The sequence below is a fragment of the Trematomus bernacchii genome, unplaced genomic scaffold, assembly GCF_902827165.1.
Source record: "Trematomus bernacchii unplaced genomic scaffold, fTreBer1.1, whole genome shotgun sequence".
NCBI lineage: Eukaryota > Metazoa > Chordata > Actinopteri > Perciformes > Nototheniidae > Trematomus > Trematomus bernacchii.
Genome location: NW_022987567.1, coordinates 2,780,001 through 2,801,731, shown reverse-complemented (window position 1 = coordinate 2,801,731; position 21,731 = coordinate 2,780,001). Strand labels below are relative to the sequence as shown.

Here is a 21,731-nt window from a genome sequence, read left to right as displayed (position 1 = left end):
CAATATAAATCTATTCTAGTAGACCTCAACAATGGAATTATGATCAGTGGAAATGGCCATGACATGGGCCCTTTAAGCTTCCCTTGTCGTTCTCAACAGGTGTACACATTTTAGACAGAGTTCACATTATAAGCCATAGAGCATATCAATCTGTCTCAACCCATAGATAAACAGATAAACATGGCTAAAATGTTGAAATATCTAGAATCCAGTGATGATTTCCATCCATTACCGTGTTGTTGTTAGCGAAAGTTCAATATTTTGGAAAATACGCTTTCTCATTTCTATACACCAAATATGAAGCTAAAGACAGCAGGCCTGTAGCTTAGCTTAGCATAAATCCTGGAGTGCTGAAACTATCTCTTGGCCGGGAAGTCTGCGGACTCGCCAAGAAATTGTTTCAGACCGTAACTCTCGGGTTTTGTACGGATTAAACAAATGAGATTGTGAGAGACTGTTTCGATTCTTTATGCTAAGCTAAGCTAACTGCCTGCTGGTTTAAGCTGCATCTAGCGCACAGACATGAGAGTATGAGATGTATTGTTCTTCTCGTCTATTTCTTGCCGGGATAGCAAACAAGCATTTTTCATTACATTTCAACCTATCAACTGATAAAGATGGTTTCTAGGGGCAGTTTTTTTAAATCATAAAATTGTATTTTATAAGTTAAACCATATATTTTCACTCAAAATGTTTCCAAGTCCAGCTTCTGACAGACATATTCAATGGTTCAAACGTTAAGGTATATTGGTAAAAGAGGAGTTCCACAGGGTTCTGTATTTGCTCCACTTAGATTATAAAATAATGATTTACCAGAAGTAGAGTTGTATACAGACAATAATGTTGTTTATCTGGTAGAACTATTAAGGAACATTATTAAGGAACCAACTTGAATTGTCAATGTTAAATGGACAAGGATAATTTAATGAAACTTTTGAACCATAGTTTGGTTAGAGCTACTAACCGCTAACCACTGCATAAGACATTTTAGGCTCCCAAACTATTACAATTATCTCAGAGGACAGTGGTGAGATTATCATATCATTTTCTTTAAAGAGTTACATTTCACTAGAATTGCATTGATCAGCCTAAAAAACAAACACTTGGCCATAAATGATGAATTCATATGTTGATTGCCATGTAGTCAAGAGACCTATCGCAGCATTAACTTAAAAAATGATGAATCTGAAACCATTGATTTTACCACTATTCCTTTGATACACATCTACATAACTGTCTTTGTTTTAATGTAGTGACTCTATAAGAGAACAATCATCCTATACTTTATATTAAAAAATATATTTGTTCTTGCTCTTGTCTATTTCTGTTCTCATAGAGCAGGAGTTCTGTTTTTTTTATTGACTATTGTATAATTCATGCTCTTTTTTTTCAGATCTTAATTGCACTAGATCAGCTAGTCATTGGACTGGGAGAGAGCACTTAACATCAGGGAACTCACTGGAACCACTTATCCCATCACTTACTGTATCAAACCTATATGTTGTGCATCTAGAAAACCCACTGAGAATTAATAATTCACATTTACAGAATATGATATGCATGTTAATGCTTCTTTGAGCAATTAGTTTCAGGGGTGTGTCTCCATTTCCATTAAATCGTACATAAGATACAACGATTTTTACATGGGCCACTTGCATCAAGACATGCATGTAGACCTGAAGCAACCTAATAACTTGTAATATACTACAGCTTATATTACTTTGTACATTAAACTGGCTTGTGTAAGCCCTATCTTTACATGTTCAAAGATCTGAGTGGAAAGCACAGACTATTTGGCTCTTAATTGATTCTTTTGTTCACCTCAACCCCCATCAGCATGAGGCTGAGCTTTCATTATTGGCCAAGAAAAGAAGGAGGGATGGAGAAATGGACAGATAGAGCATGAAGAGAGATAGTTAAGGATGGTGAGCGATAACGAGGAGAGCAAAGTACCCTGTAGGATTAGCAAAAAGGGTGGATAATAGGGAGCAAGTGTGACCGCAGATACAGTAGTGAGAGTGAAAAATGGAGAAGGCATTGGAGATGAGTGAATCATATACTGTAACTTATCCTCCCAGTTCACCAGAGACCAAAGATATAGAAGCAGGAAGGCCAGACTCCAGGTAGCCTCAGGGAAATGAGAGGGCATTTTTTCACGCTCGAAAAGGTCTTCCCCGTACCTAACTGGCCACTCTGGCCACCGGTCCTGTACACTGGTCCCAGCTTGGTGCTTTGTCAATGTGCTGTGACTAATCCAGGAGGGGTCCCGCATTTTCTCTCACCCTAATTAAAAGAGGATTAGATGGGATGGAGCTCCAGGCCACTCCAACATGCATAGCCACCGTCCCCTTCGCTTTCCCAGGATAATCACACTTACTGGAATTGCCTGGATTTCTGTTGCAGACCACCACCTGAACACTGAAATAGTTGGTGCTGCTGAGATTTAAGGGCTTACAATTATGGATTGGTCAAAAAGACACTGAAACCATTCCCAAATTGGTGTCTACTTATTATAAATTCCATAATTGGCTTTGTTTCCAATATATACTTCCTAAATTGTGATTATAAAAATCCCGGTGGCTTCACGTTAATCAGTTTTATCATAATTTGTGCATGCGTATGGGGTTGTCTTAGATTATTTAAATCCCAGTAACACCCATGTTTGTTTGTTTTACAATACCCAGTTATTAACATCAGTCTTATCAAAGGATTTATGTAATTTAGCCTGTATTCATTGCATTCAACAGCATTTTGAATAACATCAAATAATGTTGGTTAAATAAAAAAATATGAACTAAGCAACCACATAAATTGAAGAGTTTGTATGCCCATCATGAAGTCTTAAAGGCAACTTTACTGGGACCACACAGAGACAATACTGGCACCAGTTGTCAACATAGATAGATTTCCATCCAAATGCTTCTTGCCAGCTTCATATTTAACTATGATTTGTTCATCTATGATAAATATACAAAAAGTCAAAAGCATATTTTCAAATTTGCGAAGTACATTCAAACTATGTAGTAACACAACATTAAAAAAATGATATAATTTAGATATATAATAGAACAGAATAATGTGGCTCCTATTGTGTGCATAATTAGAAGAGAATAGTAATTTGGAAGGTTAATAATCAAAGTTGCGTTCAGCTGTTAACTAATTCTGCCCAGTGGCCTATATATAGCCATGTGAGATTAGCCAGTTTGAAGTGCTGGCTTATTTAGAGACCAGCTGCCATGAAGAACACAGCCCCACTGCTGCACATGATTGTTGATATATGTTGAAGCCTTTTAAAAAATGGACCTCTGAGACCTTTACCTTAACCCAGGACATCATGTCAGTGCCTGCTATGGGTAAAGGCTACAATATATTTCCAAGATGTACGGCTTGAATTGACGGTCATTTTATTTCTGTGATTTCACCATCCAGATTGCATCACAAATCGAGCATGGAATAATATTTTGTTCAATGTATCACTAAAGCTCCAAGCGCTAAATTAGATGTTTCTAGTGGATGTCTTCTTCATTAGAAAGAGAAGAGAAGAAGCCAGGATTTAATAAGTATTGTATTATTAGGCTTTATGTATATAAACATTGGAGACGTTCATTTCAGAGAGTTGTTATAAATAATGTTGATTCAAGTCCACATGCTCTTTTTTTTCCTCTCCTCAGAACATGGCGTTTGCTCAGTTGGTATATCACCTAAGTACTAGAAATACATTATTACCTTAAAGTTTGTTTTAGCCTACTATAACTATTACTCTATATGAAATTAAAAGTTTGTAAACAATTAAAAAAGAATGCTTTAAACTATATTTGAAAATAAAAAAGTTGCATTATTTTTCAAAATGAAAGCTAATTTGAGATATGTTTGCAATCATAAGAACAATGTGTATACAGCATTTCGTGAATATCGGACAAACTATATGCGAGTTGGTTCGATATGAATTTGGTCTACTATTTTGAATTGGCTGAATTTATGTCCACGGCAAGACATCTTCTTTTTTTTTTTTACATTATACTTTATTCAAAACAAACGTACAAACATTTCATGAACTTAAGAACTCACCATAATTAAAAGATATTACAAAATGTGTAGAAAAAGATGATATAATTGGGTAAAAATAATGAACTTACATATATATTTATTGAAATATTGAATGATTTCATTTCACAGTTTTATGACTTTTTGTTTTTATATTCACGTGAGTAAAATTACCATATACAATCAACAAGTAGCTATCATATTCAAAATATGTCATTACACTTTACCAAATATGCTTGCAGTGGTGTAAAGTAACTAAGTACATTTACTCAAGTACTGTACTTTAAGTACACGTTTGAGGTACTTGTATATTGACTTGAATATTTCCATTTTATGCTACTTTGTACTTCTACTCCATTACAATTATTTAATACCTTTAGTTATTTGGATTAGTGATGTGAAATATAATCAACACTTAAATAAGATAGTTACACCTGGAGTAAAGCTACCCTGCAGTATACTAAGTCATTACAACTAGCTGCACCTTTACCAGCTTTGATAACACTTTAATGCATGATTATAATCAAAACATATCAAATATATTATTCTGAAATAGACGAATTTGCATAATGAGAACCGTTAGTAGGCCTACTTCAAGTAGCCTATACAGTATGTTGATGGATGCCAATACATGAGTACTTTTACTTGATTAAGATTTTGAATGCAGGACTTTTAATTGTAACAGAGTCTTCATACACAAGATATTACACATTCAAACATATTTATTTTTAGTTAAACCGATATATGCCTGCACTTTAACTTTATCTGCATATTAAAATATGATTGCTTGTTGTGTGTACGTTGTCTTCTCCTGAATGGTGTGTCTCTTGTTTGTTTTTTGTATTTTTGATGGCACCTTAAAAAAAGGAGTAGCTCTACTATCAATGTACCTGTATAATGACAATAAATGATTTTATTCTATAAGAGTACTTCTCCCACCTCTGAAAATGTGTAATTAGTCATTACACATAACAAATATGCCTGGGAAACGCGACCCCCTTTCTGCGTCATAGCACCTACAAGTCAGAGTTGAGGGCAAACCCACTCCACTCCCTCTGCAGCAGCTCGTACGCTCTCCAGTAAACACAAGGCGACGGTTGCTCCCTGTCACCGTTAAATATATACGTTATTCGCCTCATCTATGGATAACGCCGAAGAAAAGGTAGCCATGAGAGATTCAAAAAGACGAGAGCGTCAATCAGGTAACGCTTTCTCACTTTAAAAGCGTGCTATGTGGGTCAGTTTAGATAACAGCGTGTATTCAGCAGTAGTAAAGCCAAACACGAATGCCATCTAATTTGGCTCGTGCATTAATGGTTTATTAAACTAGAATCGTTGACCTGGTGTGAACATATCGAACGCAGCGTTAGCAGTCAATGCTAATTCCTGATAGCTAACATTGACCAATACGTTAGCATGCTCCACTCACAAGCTAGTATCGTACTATAAACATTACGCTGTCGGTAACGTGTCAGTATTTACAGTTAATATGCCAATGCGAAACAAATGCGGTTTAATATAATAACACTGGTTGTATTATAAAATGAACCTAACGTTAGCTAGAAATGACGGTAACGGTTGTGCGGTGGTTGGCTTTTTCGCAGGTTATGTTTATAGATAACGTGGGTACTGACGTTATATAGGTGGGAAAACAAATGTTACACGCCGACATCCTGAGATATAAGGTTAGGTAGTGTTTTATGTGTTTAGGACATGATGACAAACCTTGTTAGCAACGTTAGCCACACTACAGGGTGGGGTCAGTTAATGAAGCCCTGTGGTAATCAGTATTGATTATGTCAGTGACGTCATGGCAGGGATGTAGAGCAGCATCAGCACCAATCCAGGCCAGTTTAGGGCTACATGTTGGCCACTTAAGTTCCCCTAACTTTAAATTAGGTAAATAGTCGTTTTAACACCATGTACTGTAAGTGGTTCAACAGCGCTCTGACTTATCACTTTGTCTGTAGGTTCAAGCAGGTATGATTTACGTGATGTTGAAGGTACGGATCTCCCTCATTTAATGGTTGCATGTCATGATCAATTGTGCACTAAGATAACATGTGGGTGGAGGTGCTATTAATCTTAACTAACCAAATTTACAAAAGGTGGTTGTTCGGAGATGGATGAAAAGGCTGCTCTGATGTATGATTGGATTAGAAATGTATGTCTGTAGAAAGAGATTATTAAAATGTGCTTCTTCACTGTGTTCATTTCGGTACGCATTTACTTCCACTAAACATTTATATCTGTTGTGTTTTTTCCCCCTAGCCTTGGAGGATTCGGACAATGACATCGGCTTGTGTGGCTGGCTGTTGGTGGCCCTCTCCATCCTTCTCATGCTGCTCACTCTGCCCATCTCTGTATGGATGTGCATTAAGGTCAGCTGCCAGTCAAATCAAGTGTTTATTTTCCACTTTACAAATAAAGCTTGCTGGTAGTACATATCTGAGGAAAGCCTGCTCTGTTTGTTCAGTGTTTTCCACATCATATGGCTTCCACTGCAGACTCATCTTCTATATTATTTGCTTAACAGCTATTGTTTTGCCTTTACTTAATTAAAAGGCATCCACAGCGAGCAGGGTAATTGCTCTGTGTTTCTTCATTTACATATCTCAATATCTGTTTACATGTGTAAAATGTCAAATAACAGAGAAAGAGCAAACTCCCAAATAAGCCATTTATCTGGTTTGTCTTTGTACGCAGATTGTGAAGGAGTACGAGCGAGCCATTATCTTTCGCCTGGGGCGGATTTTGCGAGGAGGAGCCAAAGGCCCAGGTCAGAAAACCTTTTATTCACCAGCATTTGCTTTTTGTCCTCTCCACATCTTCGGTTTTCTCCACTTAGATACGACATGATGATTGTCTTTACCTTTCTTTACTGTGGGGATAATAAGAATTGAACAACATCTAATTTTGTTATGCCGTAACATCTGCTTTGTAGAGAAAAGAACTCAATAAAACTAAAATATCTTCTAAGCCAGTTGTTCATGTTTAGATTGTCACATTACAATGTAGGTGTAGTTGCATTCTATTGTACTATAAAGCTTATAAACAAGAGCTTTTTCTTCCCATATATTGAACGTTATGGTTTATGTGATGAGTCATTTGGAGAAAGGCTGAATCGAAACCACAGCACAGAAATGATGCCAGAGTTGTGTGGGCTTCCTGTTTGTTTGTCAAATCAACTCTACAACCTCTTGAAACGATCAGATAGTGTTCGTCATAGCGCATCAATCACTCTTTTTTTTTTTACGACATGTTCATGATAATGTCAGAGAACCTAAAAGAGCAAACAGAACTAAAAGGACCATCAATAAATCTGCTGTTGACTCTTTGTTTTCTATTCAATTCACTTAGACGCTTAGCTCTGCACTCTATCACACTGACACACTAACTCTAAACACCCACCCACACACACACACCCACACATGCACGCACACGTACACACACAAGCAGTCACTTGGTATTTTCCCAGCATACTCTACCAAGCCTCTACTGCAGCCATTTTGCTCTTTTTTGGGGGGCTTTTTGTTTTGATACTCCATTGGTGAGACACATATTTGTTCTTAGAAAACTATGTAGTATATTTTTAATTAACCTAAAATCAGGATATTTTCTTAAACTACACTACCAGCCTTTTTACCCAATATGAAAATCCTTCCCCTAAAGCTGAAAGTCATCACTTCAACTTAATATTCATTGTTTAATGTCAGTGTTGGTGTGCAAAGCCAAACAATGGTAATAGTGTGTGTATGTCCATTTACGCAAAGACTTCTGTACTGTGGGGTAGGGCTGCTCAATTAATCGTATTTTAATCGCAATTACGATTATGGCTTGCAACGATTACGAAAACAACGTAATCGAAATAAAACGATTATTTTTTTATTATTATTATTACTTTTTTTTTTTTTTTCAAATAAAATTTTTTTTTTATTGGTTTTTCAGTTGAATTATACTTAAAGTTCAGGGTAATCAACTGTTAAAAACATACTGTTCAAATGTCTTTTCTCCAATAAATTGATGTTTTCAAAGTAAATGGATAATCGTTTTTAATAATCGTGATATCAATTATTGACCCAAATAATCGAGATTAGGATTTTTGCCATAATCGAGCAGCCCTACTGTGGGGGACTTTTAACTATGGGAGTTTTGGGACTTGCTAATTTGAAGAAAAACGTATCTTTAACCTGCATTTTTTTAAGGCCAGTATTTTAAATGTCAACCAATATTTGTTGTAGTTGCCTGTAACTCGTTAGATTTAAGATTAAGAAGACCTAAAATCACACAATTTAACTTAAAAACACAAATTATAGTAGTGTGCAAGTGATGCTCAAATGTAACACAATGTAAGTTGCATAGATAATGTTATTTGATATATCGTTGCACATCAAATATTGTTTGTATATAAACCACATTATTGTCCATGCAGCTGCAGTTCATGATGATCATATTCACATTCTCAGTTCAGCACGTTAGCAGCCCAACATTTGCTTCTTAGCACATAACACCAAACACAACTGAGACTAATGAACATGTTGATAAGTTTAGCTGGTATTTATCCTAAACCAAGGTATTGGAGAAGTAAAAAAATTGACGTGATGTTGCCTGAGAAATATTTAGGCGATTTCCGAGGTGGGATACATGAATGTCTGTACTAAGCTTCACAGCAATCCATCCAAGAGCAGTCTCTCAAAACCACAAATGTCAACGTGCTGGAGGATCTAGAGGAAATGGAATTTTCCAGCCCTCGAATAATGCTGCTAATATGGCTAAATAATGTAGTTGCTAAATTGCAAGAATGGAGCATGCAAGAGGAAAGGCATTCATCTACTTCCCCATAAACGCATTTCCTGTTGGGCAGTAAGACAGAAGGCAAGGCCATGGTACGGATGAATGAAACAGGGAAATAATGTAGGCCTAATAATACCTCAAAGTTCAGCCAAGTTCAGTGACGTCCAATTCATATGGGCTCCCTCTCCACACAGCCATATGTCTGCCAATGCTACCACATATTTGTATTTTCTGTTCAAGGACTGAATGATTTAATCATTCTATTCTCAGTGATGTGACTGTCTGTTTTGAAAAGCAGTGGATTTGTTTAAGCAAAGTAACACAGACTCCCATGAGGAATCATTTGCATACATCTCATAACTCGCTGTCGTTTATCTTTGATTTCCTGTTTTACGGGATCTAAAAACCAGGCAGTGTCCTCTCAAAATGCTGAAATGTGACTCCTCAGGGTGCCAGGGGACCCCGTTTATGACAGTGTGGAGTAATAATAGCTCTGTGGCAGCAAACTTCACATTCCTAAAGAGCTGGAGGAGCTAAAGTTGAATTTAGCATTTGGTTTCCCATAATGCCACTCAGCCTCATGCACCTAACCCGGCTGCCTCTCCACCTACAGCAGCTGCTATACTCTAGTGACTGTAAAACACATCCCTGTATGTCTAGTTTAAAACAAGCTTGCAGGAATAGTTTCTCATAAAATGAAAAGTGTGTGTGGAACATTTTGCATCTGTAAACACTTTTCTCCCCCCATAAACAGAGACGTTTAGTGAAAGCTTTTTCCACCCTGCCTCAGTGGAATTTTCCACTTCACTACAAGATGGTTTATGTGAGAGCAACTGAGGTTTCTTAACATGTCTGACAGGAACAATAATCGTTTCTGGAAATGTCACTAAGAAAACCGTGCTAGTAGTTATCTTCCTTTCCCTCTCCTGAACAGATGGCTGTGATCTCACCACTTAAACGCACACAATATCCTGACAGGAAATGCAGCCCACAAGTCTCTATCTGGTGTGGCATTAATGTTTTCTAAATGGTTGCACACCTAGCACATGTCTGTTCCACTCAGGCACATGCCTAGTATTGTTTAATGCACTAATTCAATCGTTGTGACTTGAAACAGGCTTATGAAAGCTGCAAATATCCGCAGCTTTGCCTCTCTGTCGGCACAGCTGCAGTCTTATAAAGAGAGCTTGACTTGGCCTCTTGCCAGCATTTCATTCATCCCGGTGTTTTCAAACATTTGCGAAGACGCTTCCTCATTATTGTGTTTACCGTGGCTTTAGTCTTTGTTAAAAACTATTTGCATTCTTGTGATTCCGCAGGGCTGTTCTTCATCTTGCCGTGCACTGACAGCTTCATTAATGTGGACATGCGCACCATCACCTTCGACATCCCACCACAAGAGGTACACTTCTTTCAATTACATTAAACAAATACTTTGTCACATTAACAGAAGTTCTAAAAACATCAAAAGGTTGTGCAGCTTCTTGATACAGCAATAAAAATCATTTTATGCTTCCATTGATGCTTTTTCCTCTAGGTTCTGACCAAAGACTCTGTGACAGTGAGTGTGGACGGTGTGGTGTACTACCGGGTGCAGAATGCTACCCTGGCGGTGGCTAACATCACTAATGCGGATGCTGCCACCCGGCTGTTGGCCCAGACCACCCTGAGGAACGTCCTGGGCACCAAGAGTCTGGCTCAGATCCTGTCAGACCGGGAAGAAATCGCTCACAGCATGCAGGTGGAGTGCAACAATATCTGTTATACACACTGTCTGAAAAGCAGAATTTGAGTGGCACATTACTTTTGAGACAGTTTTCCTGAACAAGCTGCAGTTAAGATGTGTATCCACTGTAGGCGAAGAAGCTAGCCCGTCTTCCATGTAGAGCCCAGCTGTCAGTCTGCTGTCACTTCAATTATTTATTTATTCATTAAACTTTCACTTTCAGTTCATGCTGAGCCTCTGTATATTATAAGATATGTTTCAGATGCACACACAGTCACATTCATTCATATCAGTTATACTTTATGTCTTCAGTATTACACAGGGTTTTTAGGGTCATTAAAAACCTGGAAAAGTCATGGAAATTCAAAATGCTAATTCCAGGCCCTGGAAAAGTTATGGAAAGCAATATTTTTCCCAAAGTTTTGGAAAAGTCATGGAAATGTAACTAAAGTTGCATCAAATATAATTTATATTTTATCTAATCGCCAAAATAGTAATACTATAATGATAATAAATACTGTATCGTATAGTAATGAAACGTAAAATGGCATTTAACTGACGAGGTATTTTGCTGGTGAGAGATTTTAGTTGCTTTAGCCTGTAGGAGCTAGTAAGCCTACTATTTTATTTGTTTTAGTTAGGCACAACATGTTTAATATTTTATTAAAATAAACCATTTTCAGTGGTACCGCTGAGAAAAAGTAATTTTTTGGTCATGGAAAATTAGGTAAAGGTCATGGAGAAGTCATGGAAAAGTCATTGAAAATCATTGGTGAAAAAGTGTATGAACCCTGATTATAAGATCTTTTTCAGATGCACACACAGTCACATTCATTCATATCAGTTATACTTTATGTCTTCAGTATTACAGTACACTAATTGTCTTAAAGTCAGAGACGCTGTTAATGTGTCAAACGAGGTTTTCTGCACACCAGCAGACAATCTCCTCTCCATCTCTTCTTTAATCAAACTGGGATTTGCTTGTGGCAAGTTGTGCATTACTGCCATCTTATGGCATTAATTGGGGTTGAATTGATTGGCCATTTGGGAACTCAACTCTGTTAAAATATACGTAATCACACAGCTAATATCTCTCTGATCCAGTTGTCAGACAACTTTAGAAGCATAAGGATTTTCTTAAATTGCAGAACCTGTGAAGCAAGAGTGATTCCTTTACTGCTGCATCAACAGCCTCAAACAAATAACTGTTATTAGTCGTACACACCATAAACAAAAACACACAAGCTTCTATACACAGATTATCAAGCATGCAGCACAGAGCGTAGCCTCAGCTGTTAAATGTTTGCTTTCAAAGTAAGTGGTCTGTCTGATTTGATTAAAAGCAACAACATCAAAGCTACTTTCTCCAATAACACCACTGTTTTAAAGAACAAGTCCTTATTTGTTTTAACCTAAACACCAACTGTGCCGTAAATGTATTTTCTTTCTGCAAGAGAAAAACACGTGCTTAGTTTGAGCTCCATCTGCTGGCCAAATTGAAAAAAGCAACACAGTTGAAGAGGGAGTGTTGGGCTGATTTTGTCACTGAGTTACTATTTTTAAGCTGTGGATAGATTATCAAGGTTTCCCATATCTTAATTCTGTCCTACAATTCAATTGTTATCTCTGTGTCTTCTCCAGTCCACTCTGGATGATGCTACAGACGACTGGGGGATCAAGGTGGAGCGGGTGGAGATCAAAGACGTTAAGCTGCCCGTCCAGCTGCAGAGAGCGATGGCTGCTGAAGCCGAGGCCACCCGGGAGGCCAGAGCCAAGGTGAGGGCGCTCTGTTCAGACCAGCAGATCCTCTCAAACATCTGTAGATATTAGTATTACAAGGTTTAGTTGACTCCTTTGGTCAATTTGGACATTCAGCAGGGCTCTCATTCTCGATATCAGACCGATGTTAAGGTTAAGTATCTACAGTCATATCAATCCGCAGAAAGAAGTTCACTTTTTCAATTCATTTGTTATAGTTGTTGCGAATATGATCATTTAGACCAGGGATGGGCAAATGGCGGCCCTCAGATTAATTTATAAACAACGTAATTAATACAAATAGATAAAAAAATATTTTATTTCTTTTACTTGTAGTACTGACACCGTCCACTAGACTCCTAGTTACTTCGTGAGCTGCGTACATGATTTCGTTCGGCAGCCAAATACCGTGAAATAATCTGTGACGCGTTTGTGTGTATTGTGTTTGTTTCCCGGGGAAACGCTCACAAGAAACACCGGCTGTTGTTATGCCTGCTGTGACGTTAATTTGCCGATTGTAATTATGCCTTTACAAGCTTCAAAGTTGTATTTATCATCTGAATTTGGCGAAACAAGTTTAATATTCTAAAAACCAAGACTTTGTTTATTTGAAATCAGATGAAAACAAACTGTCACGGACCCTGCCGTGTTATCTTTGATTACTATACGCTTTTCATTCATAATTTCAGAAGGAGGGAGGGGGGGGCGGCTCTGAGGAACAGCAGAGTGCGGGTTGACAGGTGTCTGTGTTGACATTCCCCTTATTGTGGAATAAGGGGAATGCAGAGCCAGGCTACAAGTGTCTTAGGTTCAAGTTAGACAAATAATGTCTGGGTTAGTGTTCATGACTTCATGTTTATGTCATCTTAATGGTTAATCTCAATGCACACACATTTTCCGTGCTTTCCAATAGTTTAAAATAGTTTTATTCCACTGTTAAATAACCTGTTCAATACAAACATGCCACTTTTAGATAACATTTCTGTGAACTGATATTTGTTTAGTGAGCTTATTAGAGGATGTTCCCTGAAAGATTGTAAAATGTCAATGAAGATGTCAGACTTCGTATATTTGTTAATAATTACATACAATACATGGAATGTGTGTGTGTTTGTGTGTGTGTGTGTGTGTGTTCCAAGTGAATCTGCGGCCCCTGGTGGCCAGTACATACATTATGTGGCCCCCACCACCATCCAAGTTGCCCATCCCTGATTTAGACTCATGATGGCTAAACTGTCCAGTAAAGAAAAGCAAAAAAGAACAAGAAAACAGCGCAGTGAAAGGAAGGAGGATAAAAGACACAGAGCTGGAGGACAGAGAAAGCAGCAGCAGCAGACAGACAGACAGACAGACAGACAGACAGACAGGAAGTAAACATTAAAGGGAACACAATATGGGCTTTGGCAGTGTTAAAGAGTGGTTCATGGAGAAGACAATGTGAACAGACTTGGCAGTTACAAGGCAAAAAACAACCTTTATCAGTGTTTTTGTTGTTACGTTCTAGCCGTTGGGACACAGTACAAAGGACTGTTTACCTTGGCGGAAGCAATATGATCATTTTGAAATCAAATAAACCAATTTTAAAGTTGTGTCAAAAATAATTAATTAATTTAGTAGGAAGCCAGATAAAAAGCAAACCCCGCTTATCGTAGCTTCGCGTCGGGATCGCTGGATAACATCCCTTGCGTATTGACTTGGTGCAGACACCCCTCAGCCTCTGTGTTGTCCCCTCACCTCTCTCCCCTCCTGTTTCTCCTGAAGGTGATCGCGGCGGAGGGAGAGATGAACGCGTCGCGGGCCCTGAAGGAGGCCTCCCTGGTGATCGCAGAGTCTCCGTCAGGCCTGCAGCTGCGCTACCTTCAGACCCTCAGCACCATCGCCGCCGAGAAGAACTCCACCATCATCTTCCCGCTGCCTATGGAGATGATGCAGGCCTTCATGAAACGTTGAGGCAGAGTCGTGAAACACACACACACACACACACACACACACACACACACACACACACACACACACACACACACACACACACTTACTTACAATAACACACCTTTAGGACCTGTGTCTATTAAGTGCTCTGATGACGCGTTTGCATTTTAACACCTCTAGAACAAAACTGACCACATGTATGATCTATGCCTGTGAGAGGCAAACTTTATTAAAAGAAAGATATGTGGCCTTACAAACACACACGATGGATCCATGGTGCAATGACGTCATCTAAATGGATTCAGAAAATAGAAATCGGCCAGAGTAGCATTCAAAAATTCACACAGAAATTCACATACTGTACCATTTCATCTCTGTGACAGCAGGCCAGCACCAATACCTTTTTTTAATTCCAACAGATATTAAAAACTCTCACAAATCGCACCCTGTAATAACATTTAACGGCTGTCCCCACCATGCAGCAGGGTGTCAGAGCGTAAACCCTGAAACAAGCTTTATTTATATTTAAGATTGGTGCGACCTCCTAGCAGATTGGGAGATGTAAAAAAACACTTTTACCCTCATTATAAGGGACATTATAATCCTTAAAAACCTTCTAAAAAAGCTCTTGCTGAAAATGTGCTTAATTCTTCTGTAGTGTGGACTGTGCGTTAAACATAAAAACACCTTTTCTCCATGAGCCAGTACTTAAGTATTGTATTGGTTGAGAGACTTACAGTCAGGCAGGATGTTACCAATGTTTACAGTATTTGTACTATTCATACCAAGTATATGTTATGTTTAGATGGGTGGGCAAAACATTTGAAACATCATACTTTAGCATACAACCTCATTAGCTACACCTAAGCGCTACCGTTCAATAACACTTTTTCTCTGCAAATTATTCAGCCAAAAGCCTTAAATCACTGCCATGGATCATTTTACAGCCCGATGACACATTTCTATGCACCTTCAAATGAAATCAGCTGAAGCATTTTAAACAATATTTTATCACATATGCTCTTTCTAAGTGTTAACAAGCCAAATAGTTCCATGTTATTTGTATTTTATCTTTCTTCAAACTAACATGTGGTTGTTATGTTTTCCTCCTTTTGACATAAAGGGCAGACGTGTTGGTAAATGTTCGTAGTGTATGTCTGTTAGTATACTATGTGTTTATATATATACACAATAAATATAATTGCGTTCCGACGCGGTTTCAGGTTTGTCACGGCCAAATCTCGGCTTGAATTTGACTTTTTTAATTTATGTTTATGTGTAATAAAAAGACTATAAGGGAGAATTTGTGCTACGGCTACATAGCAAATGATGTTTGATAACCTTTGTTTGTTCCAGGACAAAGAGAAATAGTCTCTTGTAGTTTTGCTTACACTTCAGGAAAACCCTTCTCATTGAAGTATTACTTACATTGCTGTCTTCTAAAACATGTTACACACATCAGTATTATTTTCTAACGTTTTATTCAGCATTTATGGTGTTCAGTTTTAGCAGCTAACCAGTTTTACTTTGTACAGTTTGCTCTAGTTTTATCCTGAAATAAAGCATTATCAAACAGCATTTCCGCCTACGGATTAAATTATTTTCAGCGTGGGTTAAATCAGAGACAGTAAACACTTCACGTTTAATCTGGTTTTATTGAAATGATGACAAGGCTTAGGGAAACCTTAGAAAGATTCACAAAAGACGTGACTGGTTTGAAAAGCAGCAAAGCGTTGGTTTCCCTTTTTAAAGTTGCAGCATCACACAAGCTTTCCTGGGACATTTAAAAACAATAAATACAAGCAGCATCTAAACTAAAGGTGCAATATCTATAAAGGCAACTTTCAACTAGAAAAGTACCTTTTATAAAACATCAGGTTGACTGTAAACTATAGGAAAAGAGTATTAAGGCATCGGCTGTATTGCTTTCTGCGGTGAGTTTCTGATTTGTTTGCATTACATTTCACTAGTGACCAGGTCTAAAAGTCCTCATAGAAGAAAAAAATTGGCTTCAATAAAACTCTTTTTAGTGCAAATCCTAAAGGAAGCCTGTGTGTCTGTTAAAGCTATTGCTATTTGTTGAGACAAAATGAAACAACCTGTGTCCCTCACAAACATGATAAAAGGTAAAGACATCTGGGCGTATTGGCGGCTAACAGTCTTCTGATTGCTTAGTGCTTGCGGGGGAGCAGCGGGGTCGAAGGTCAGGGCTGATTCGGGGGGCGGCTCACAGGGCGAGTTCAGCCATGGCGCGCTCCAGGGGGTCGCTGGCCCAGTACTCGTGGTCCCAGCCCAGGAACCAGCCGCTGAAGGTGGGCGGCTCGAAGCCCTGCTTGATCTTGACGATGGGCGTCCGGGGGTCTCTGTTGGCCGGATCTGTCTCAATATATTGAGCCGCTGAGGAGGAAGAGGAGAGTCTTTACTAAGCGTCATGGCATTTGAAATGCAGAGCAGAAAAATCAGATTTGACCAAAATACAAGACATGCAAACTGATCAGTGATGTTCAGTATCGGGTAAGTCACTTTGAATACCTTTTGATTATGTAATGCACATATGTTTGAAACTTTTATATTTAATAAGTCGAAATAAGATTAAATTACTTTTGTTTCTACGGAAGCCCTACAATGCAGTTCTCTTAATCCACATAAAACTAAATCTCAACTTCACCTAAAATCTCTTAACAAAACTTTTGTCAAGCCACACACAGGAGTGAAGATTATTCAGAATATTTTTTCCACTGCCCTTCAGGGCTTCTGTATGTTGTTTTTTTTGGGCTTGTAGTGCAATGTGAAATGTTCCTGATGTTCTCAATTGAAATGTTAAATGTGTTTTTGTGTTGGTATAACAAAATCTCAATACTCCTTAAAGGTCCCATGTCATGGCCATTTCTACTGATCATAATTCCATTGTTGAGGTCTACTAGAATAGATTTACATTGTTCCAAAATCACATTGGTTTCTCATACAGCATCTGTGTATTCACTCTGTCCTAAACGGCTTGTTGGAGCTCCTGCCCCCCCCCCTCCCTATGAGCCCACTGTGCTCTGATTGGTCAGCTCGCCCACTATGTTCTGATGAGTCCACCACCGTTACAGCGGAACATCAGTGATTATGTGTTACAATGGCGTTAGCAACCAGAAAATGACCCCAGTAATGACAAACATGAGAATGCTGCGTGGGGTCTGGGGGCCGTGTTGGCGGGACGTTGCGGTCTCGCTGCTGGAGCGGACAGTGTGAGCTGTATTACTGGGGTCGTTTCCTGGTTGCTGCGTGGGGTCAGCGAGACATCGCGGAACTCAACCTGAGCACACACACACACACACTCACAGCCAGGCTGTTCGCCACACAGTTTGCCACACACTCACAGCCTGAGAAAAGATAAGGCTGAGTGAGTGTGTGTGCCGGCGAAACTCCGCTGAGTGGCGCGGCTGAGAAAAGATAAGGCTGAGTGAGTGTGTGTGTGTGTGTGTGTGTGTGTGTGAGGAGCACCACGGATTGGTCCATTTGGTCGTCGTTAGGTCACTTTGACCAGGAAGAAAGAAATGGAAAAAGAAACATCTCCAACGAGGCGTTCTGGGGCAGCATAGACAGGTATTTTCTGTGTTAGAGTTTTTCTCGCTACAGGGTGTACTTTGAGGGTTTGTGACTCTGCAGACCGTTTACATGCATACAAAGCTACATAACACACAAGGGGACGGGTAATAACCGGAAAAGCATGACATGGGACCTTTAAACATTCTCAAAAAAGTCAGTTTAGGATGGCAAAGAATTATTTTGAAATGTGTGTACGAGGCAAGTTTTTGTGGCATTTACCTTTTTCTCTATTACTTTTTCACAAGTCTAAATGATTTAATCTCCACAGAAGTACATTTTTTAATCATATCTTAATAACATAATGTGGAGCTTTTTCCCAGATGTCCTTACCAGACTTCATGGCTTCAGTCTTCTCCTCCTCTTGGGCCTCATTTCCGATCCAGACAAACACCTACAAAAAGGAAGGTTTTAAACACATTGGTTACACATTACTTACATCGTGGTGACTGCTATTCATTTATGTCTTAGACTGTGAATGCTCTGGTTTCTTTACCTGGTCCCAGGAGTCCAGGATCATGACATCATCGGTGGCGAGGTCCTCTTGGGTCATCTCCCCGGGTACCTCCTCAATCTGAGACGAAGAGAAGGATTTGTACGATGTTCAATAATTTATTTTGTAAAAACTGTTAGACCCCCTTGTGTTCTGTGGATTTTCCAAAGTAACTGGGACATCTATTCTGGAAAGGCAAGTTGTTGTTGAATAAAGGAGTCTTTTAGTTGTTTAGCTTACGATGAAGTTTCCAGTCTTGTTGGAGCAGGCGAAGAGTCTGGGTGGGTGAGCGTCCATCTTGTCCTTGAGTCTGGTAGAAGTGCGATATTCTGCCTTTCCTCCCAGAGCCTCCCAGAACTCATCTGTAAAGAAGACGGACACACTTCAGGTTATTATAGTTTTTTATGCTGTCAAATAAACATTTGAGCAGTTAAAGGGCTTAAGTTATATATATATATATATATATATATACACATTTTTGGAACCATCCTTATTTACATTACACAGTTAAATATAAAGCTACAGCTTTGCATATGGATAGTAAACCAGGATGAAAAAGCAAGCCTTGCTAAGTCAAAGGGTTAGGAAAATGTTACCTCTAAACCTCGCACATAAACAAGTTGTATTTACTTAACATTGTAAAGGGTAAAAAGAACACATTGTATTTTTTGAGCATCTGCTTGACCATTTATAAGCTAACACGCTAATGATAACTTTTCATTTAGCAGGCTTTCATGACAGCATTATACATCTTCACATCCAACTCTTAGCAAGAAAGCAGATAAGCATATTTCCCAAAAATATCAAACTATGTCATTAAAGCTGCATTATTATATATTTTGTCCACATTAGGGGAGACTAACTTATTATTTGGTCCATTGTTGATTTGAAATTGCACGTAAAAAGTGTTGTTGAATCACACTCAAAAGTTACTAAAGTTAACATGTAGTTAGTTTGACAAACCAAACGTTTCTTCATACTGGGTGCAATTAGAATAATAACGGTTATAAACTAAAGCTTGAATAAATAAAATGTCGAAGGAATTTCTGGTTTGTTGTCTTCACAGCCATCGACTGAAGTCAGTCTTTAAAAGCAGGCTGTTTATAAAAAATGTACTCTGTTTTGTTTTAGCCTGAGGTTTTCTATTTGAAATCGTGAGCAGAGAATTCAGTTTCTTCTTGAGCTTTGAGAGCAAATCGCAAGATCACTGAAAACATCTGAAGGGCTGATGCAAGCAGGTCTGCTTTGTTTTAATATTGATGATCACAAGCTCCTTCTTTACCACAGATACGAAAAGAAAACTATTTAGCTTCACATTGAAGTGCTATTTTAACAGCTTGAGCACAGTTTGTAGCTAGTTAACTGCTGCTGGGCTACAGTTTGTAGCTAGTTAACTGCTGCTGGGTTACAGTTTGTAGCTAGTTAACTGCTGCTGGGCTACAGTTTGTAGCTAGTTAACTGCTGCTGGGCTACAGTTTGTAGCTAGTTAACTGCTGCTGGGTTACAGTTTGTAGCTAGTTAACTGCTGCTGGGCTACAGTTTGTAGCTAGTTAACTGCTGATGGGTTACAGTTTGACTTAACAGCATTTACTCTGTTCATCAGGTTTCCTCACCACTCTCTCCTCCCTCAGACAGCTCCGAGGCGGACACCCCCAGGATGTCACACAGCTGCTGGGCTCCCTGCTTCTCCGTGTCGCTGGCACCCACGCCCCCCCACATGAAGCAGCCTCCGGGGGTCACCAGGACAAAGACATCGTTGGAGTTCAGGTTGAATGACGCCACGTCAAGCTGCATGAAAACAGAGATTTTGTAAGTTAACATGTGCTACTTAAACTCTAATGATTATTACATTACATTACATGTCATCTGTTAGACGCTTTTATCCAAAGCGACTTACATACATTCAGTACTGTGGACAATCCCCACAGGAACAATTTGGGGTGAAGTGTCTTGCCCAGGGATACAACGACATGCTGACTGCAGTGGGACTCGAACTTGCTACCCCCTGATTCGAAGTCCAGCACACTATCCACTGAGCCACAGCCGCCCGATTATGTTTCAAACTGCCAGGGTTCACAGTGTGGTAAAGATATAGTAAAGAGCTGGTGTGAATTAGGCAGCAACCAGACCTTACTGTTTTGTACATTAAAGCTTCAATAGGTTCTTCTACAGGGTGCAAAATCGACAACCCCAACAGAATAAAACTATTTTAATGCAATATATATTAAAATGGTCCAGTATTACGCAAATTCAGGAAAGAAGTATTAATGGACAGTGTGAAAAAAGTAACATTTGCCTAAATAAAAACTGTCTATATGTCTATTACAGTATCGTGTACAGTAGTCCTGGTAAATGGTAAGAAAGATTATATACAGAATTCTACTACTGAAGTTCAATTCATTTGTAGAATCAAGGGAAGTCCTCTGCAGCCAACACATCATTAAGCATTTTTAATAAGAAAGGATCAATAGAAAAAATAATTAATGCATTTTAGAAGAAAGGATGGCATTACATTTATAATTGATCCTAACTAATAATACATGCTATGCTAACACCAAAATCATTAACCCTGTCTGTCGCACTCAGTTTTCAGCCCAAGTGTTACAACTGAACAAATACAGAGTTACATTTTATATACAGAAAACTTCATAAAAGAGCTGATCAATGTAGTTTTAAGCAAACCCATTTGTTTGGGACTATCTTCGGCTGTGGATTAATACACATTTGGTGCTCCAGTGGGTACAGTGTGTTTGTTCATTATAATGATTGATTTGTTTTTAGACAACAATGGAGCTCTAGGGCACAGAAGGAAAATATATATCAGAGTTGAACTACACACACAAGATTTAAGTTTGTTTTGGTCTTTTCGTTATCACTGAGAAAATGATAGAATATAATGGTAAAGTTATATGACGTAAGCTCTCTCTTACCTCCACAGCTCTGGTGTGTCCTGCAGAGTTGGAGCGCACCTGGAAGAGGCGAGTGTCTGCGGGTGCCGACTGACCTTCGTCTCTGGACGTTCCTCCCTTATAGACCACCATGGGCTGTCCTCCAAACAGACTCATCAGGTGGGCCGGCTCTTTCCCCTGCACCACCCTCACCTGGGACACAAAACACAAACTTAACACTCAAGGATGATAGGATTGATTTGACATTAAAACACCTCACCCATTGGGACAATAGGATATCTCTCAAGGTGATGTGATCCTCTCTTGTTGTTAAAACATGTCTGCTGCAATCCCGACTCCAAACACTAGAGGGCAGCATGAATCTGAGCCACAAGATGTTGAGAGTTTATGGATTGAGAACACAGAGAGATGACGCAGGTTAGGTCTAATTTCTGTTTATTTTTGAGTTCTTTTGGTCTGCAGCTGTTCACATATTTATCAGCTCTTC

General features: G+C 38.9%; 2 protein-coding genes across 4 annotated transcripts in view; one reads left to right on the top strand and one right to left on the bottom strand.

Moving 5' to 3' along the window:
• Positions 1-5,084: 5,084 nt before the first annotated feature.
• stom (stomatin) lies at positions 5,085-15,829 on the top strand. 2 transcript variants are annotated; one of them, XM_034125827.1, is made up of 8 exons: positions 5,085-5,246; positions 6,015-6,047; positions 6,316-6,425; positions 6,751-6,823; positions 10,158-10,240; positions 10,376-10,579; positions 12,206-12,340; positions 14,084-15,829. In XM_034125827.1, the coding sequence occupies exons 1-8, from the start codon at positions 5,186-5,188 to the stop codon at positions 14,270-14,272; spliced, it is 888 nt and encodes a 295-aa protein (XP_033981718.1). In that variant the 5' UTR covers positions 5,085-5,185; the 3' UTR covers positions 14,273-15,829. The 2 variants fall into 2 exon arrangements, with proteins under 2 accessions (XP_033981718.1, XP_033981719.1); XM_034125828.1 differs by lacking the exon at positions 6,015-6,047.
• Positions 15,830-15,886: 57 nt separating this feature from the next.
• The window catches only part of gsna (gelsolin a), a 22,107-nt gene continuing 16,262 nt past the window's right edge, over positions 15,887-21,731 (bottom strand). For both annotated transcript variants that reach the window (XM_034125826.1, XM_034125825.1), the window contains exons 11-16: positions 21,266-21,436; positions 19,949-20,123; positions 18,576-18,697; positions 18,339-18,416; positions 18,176-18,236; positions 15,887-16,648 (exon numbers count right to left, since the gene is read on the bottom strand). In XM_034125826.1, the coding sequence (XP_033981717.1) occupies positions 16,479-16,648; positions 18,176-18,236; positions 18,339-18,416; positions 18,576-18,697; positions 19,949-20,123; positions 21,266-21,436 (777 nt within the window). In that variant the 3' untranslated portion in view covers positions 15,887-16,478. The remainder of the gene's footprint in view (positions 16,649-18,175; positions 18,237-18,338; positions 18,417-18,575; positions 18,698-19,948; positions 20,124-21,265; positions 21,437-21,731) is intronic.

Coding starts and splice junctions, on each gene's coding strand:
- stom (XM_034125827.1), top strand. CDS start 5,186: ATGGATAACGCCGAAGAAAAGGTAGCCATGAGAGATTCAAAAAGACGA. Junction 6,824..10,157: donor AGGAGGAGCCAAAGGCCCAG/GTCAGAAAACCT, acceptor GTGATTCCGCAG/GGCTGTTCTTCATCTTGCCG. Junction 10,580..12,205: donor AAATCGCTCACAGCATGCAG/GTGGAGTGCAAC, acceptor TGTCTTCTCCAG/TCCACTCTGGATGATGCTAC.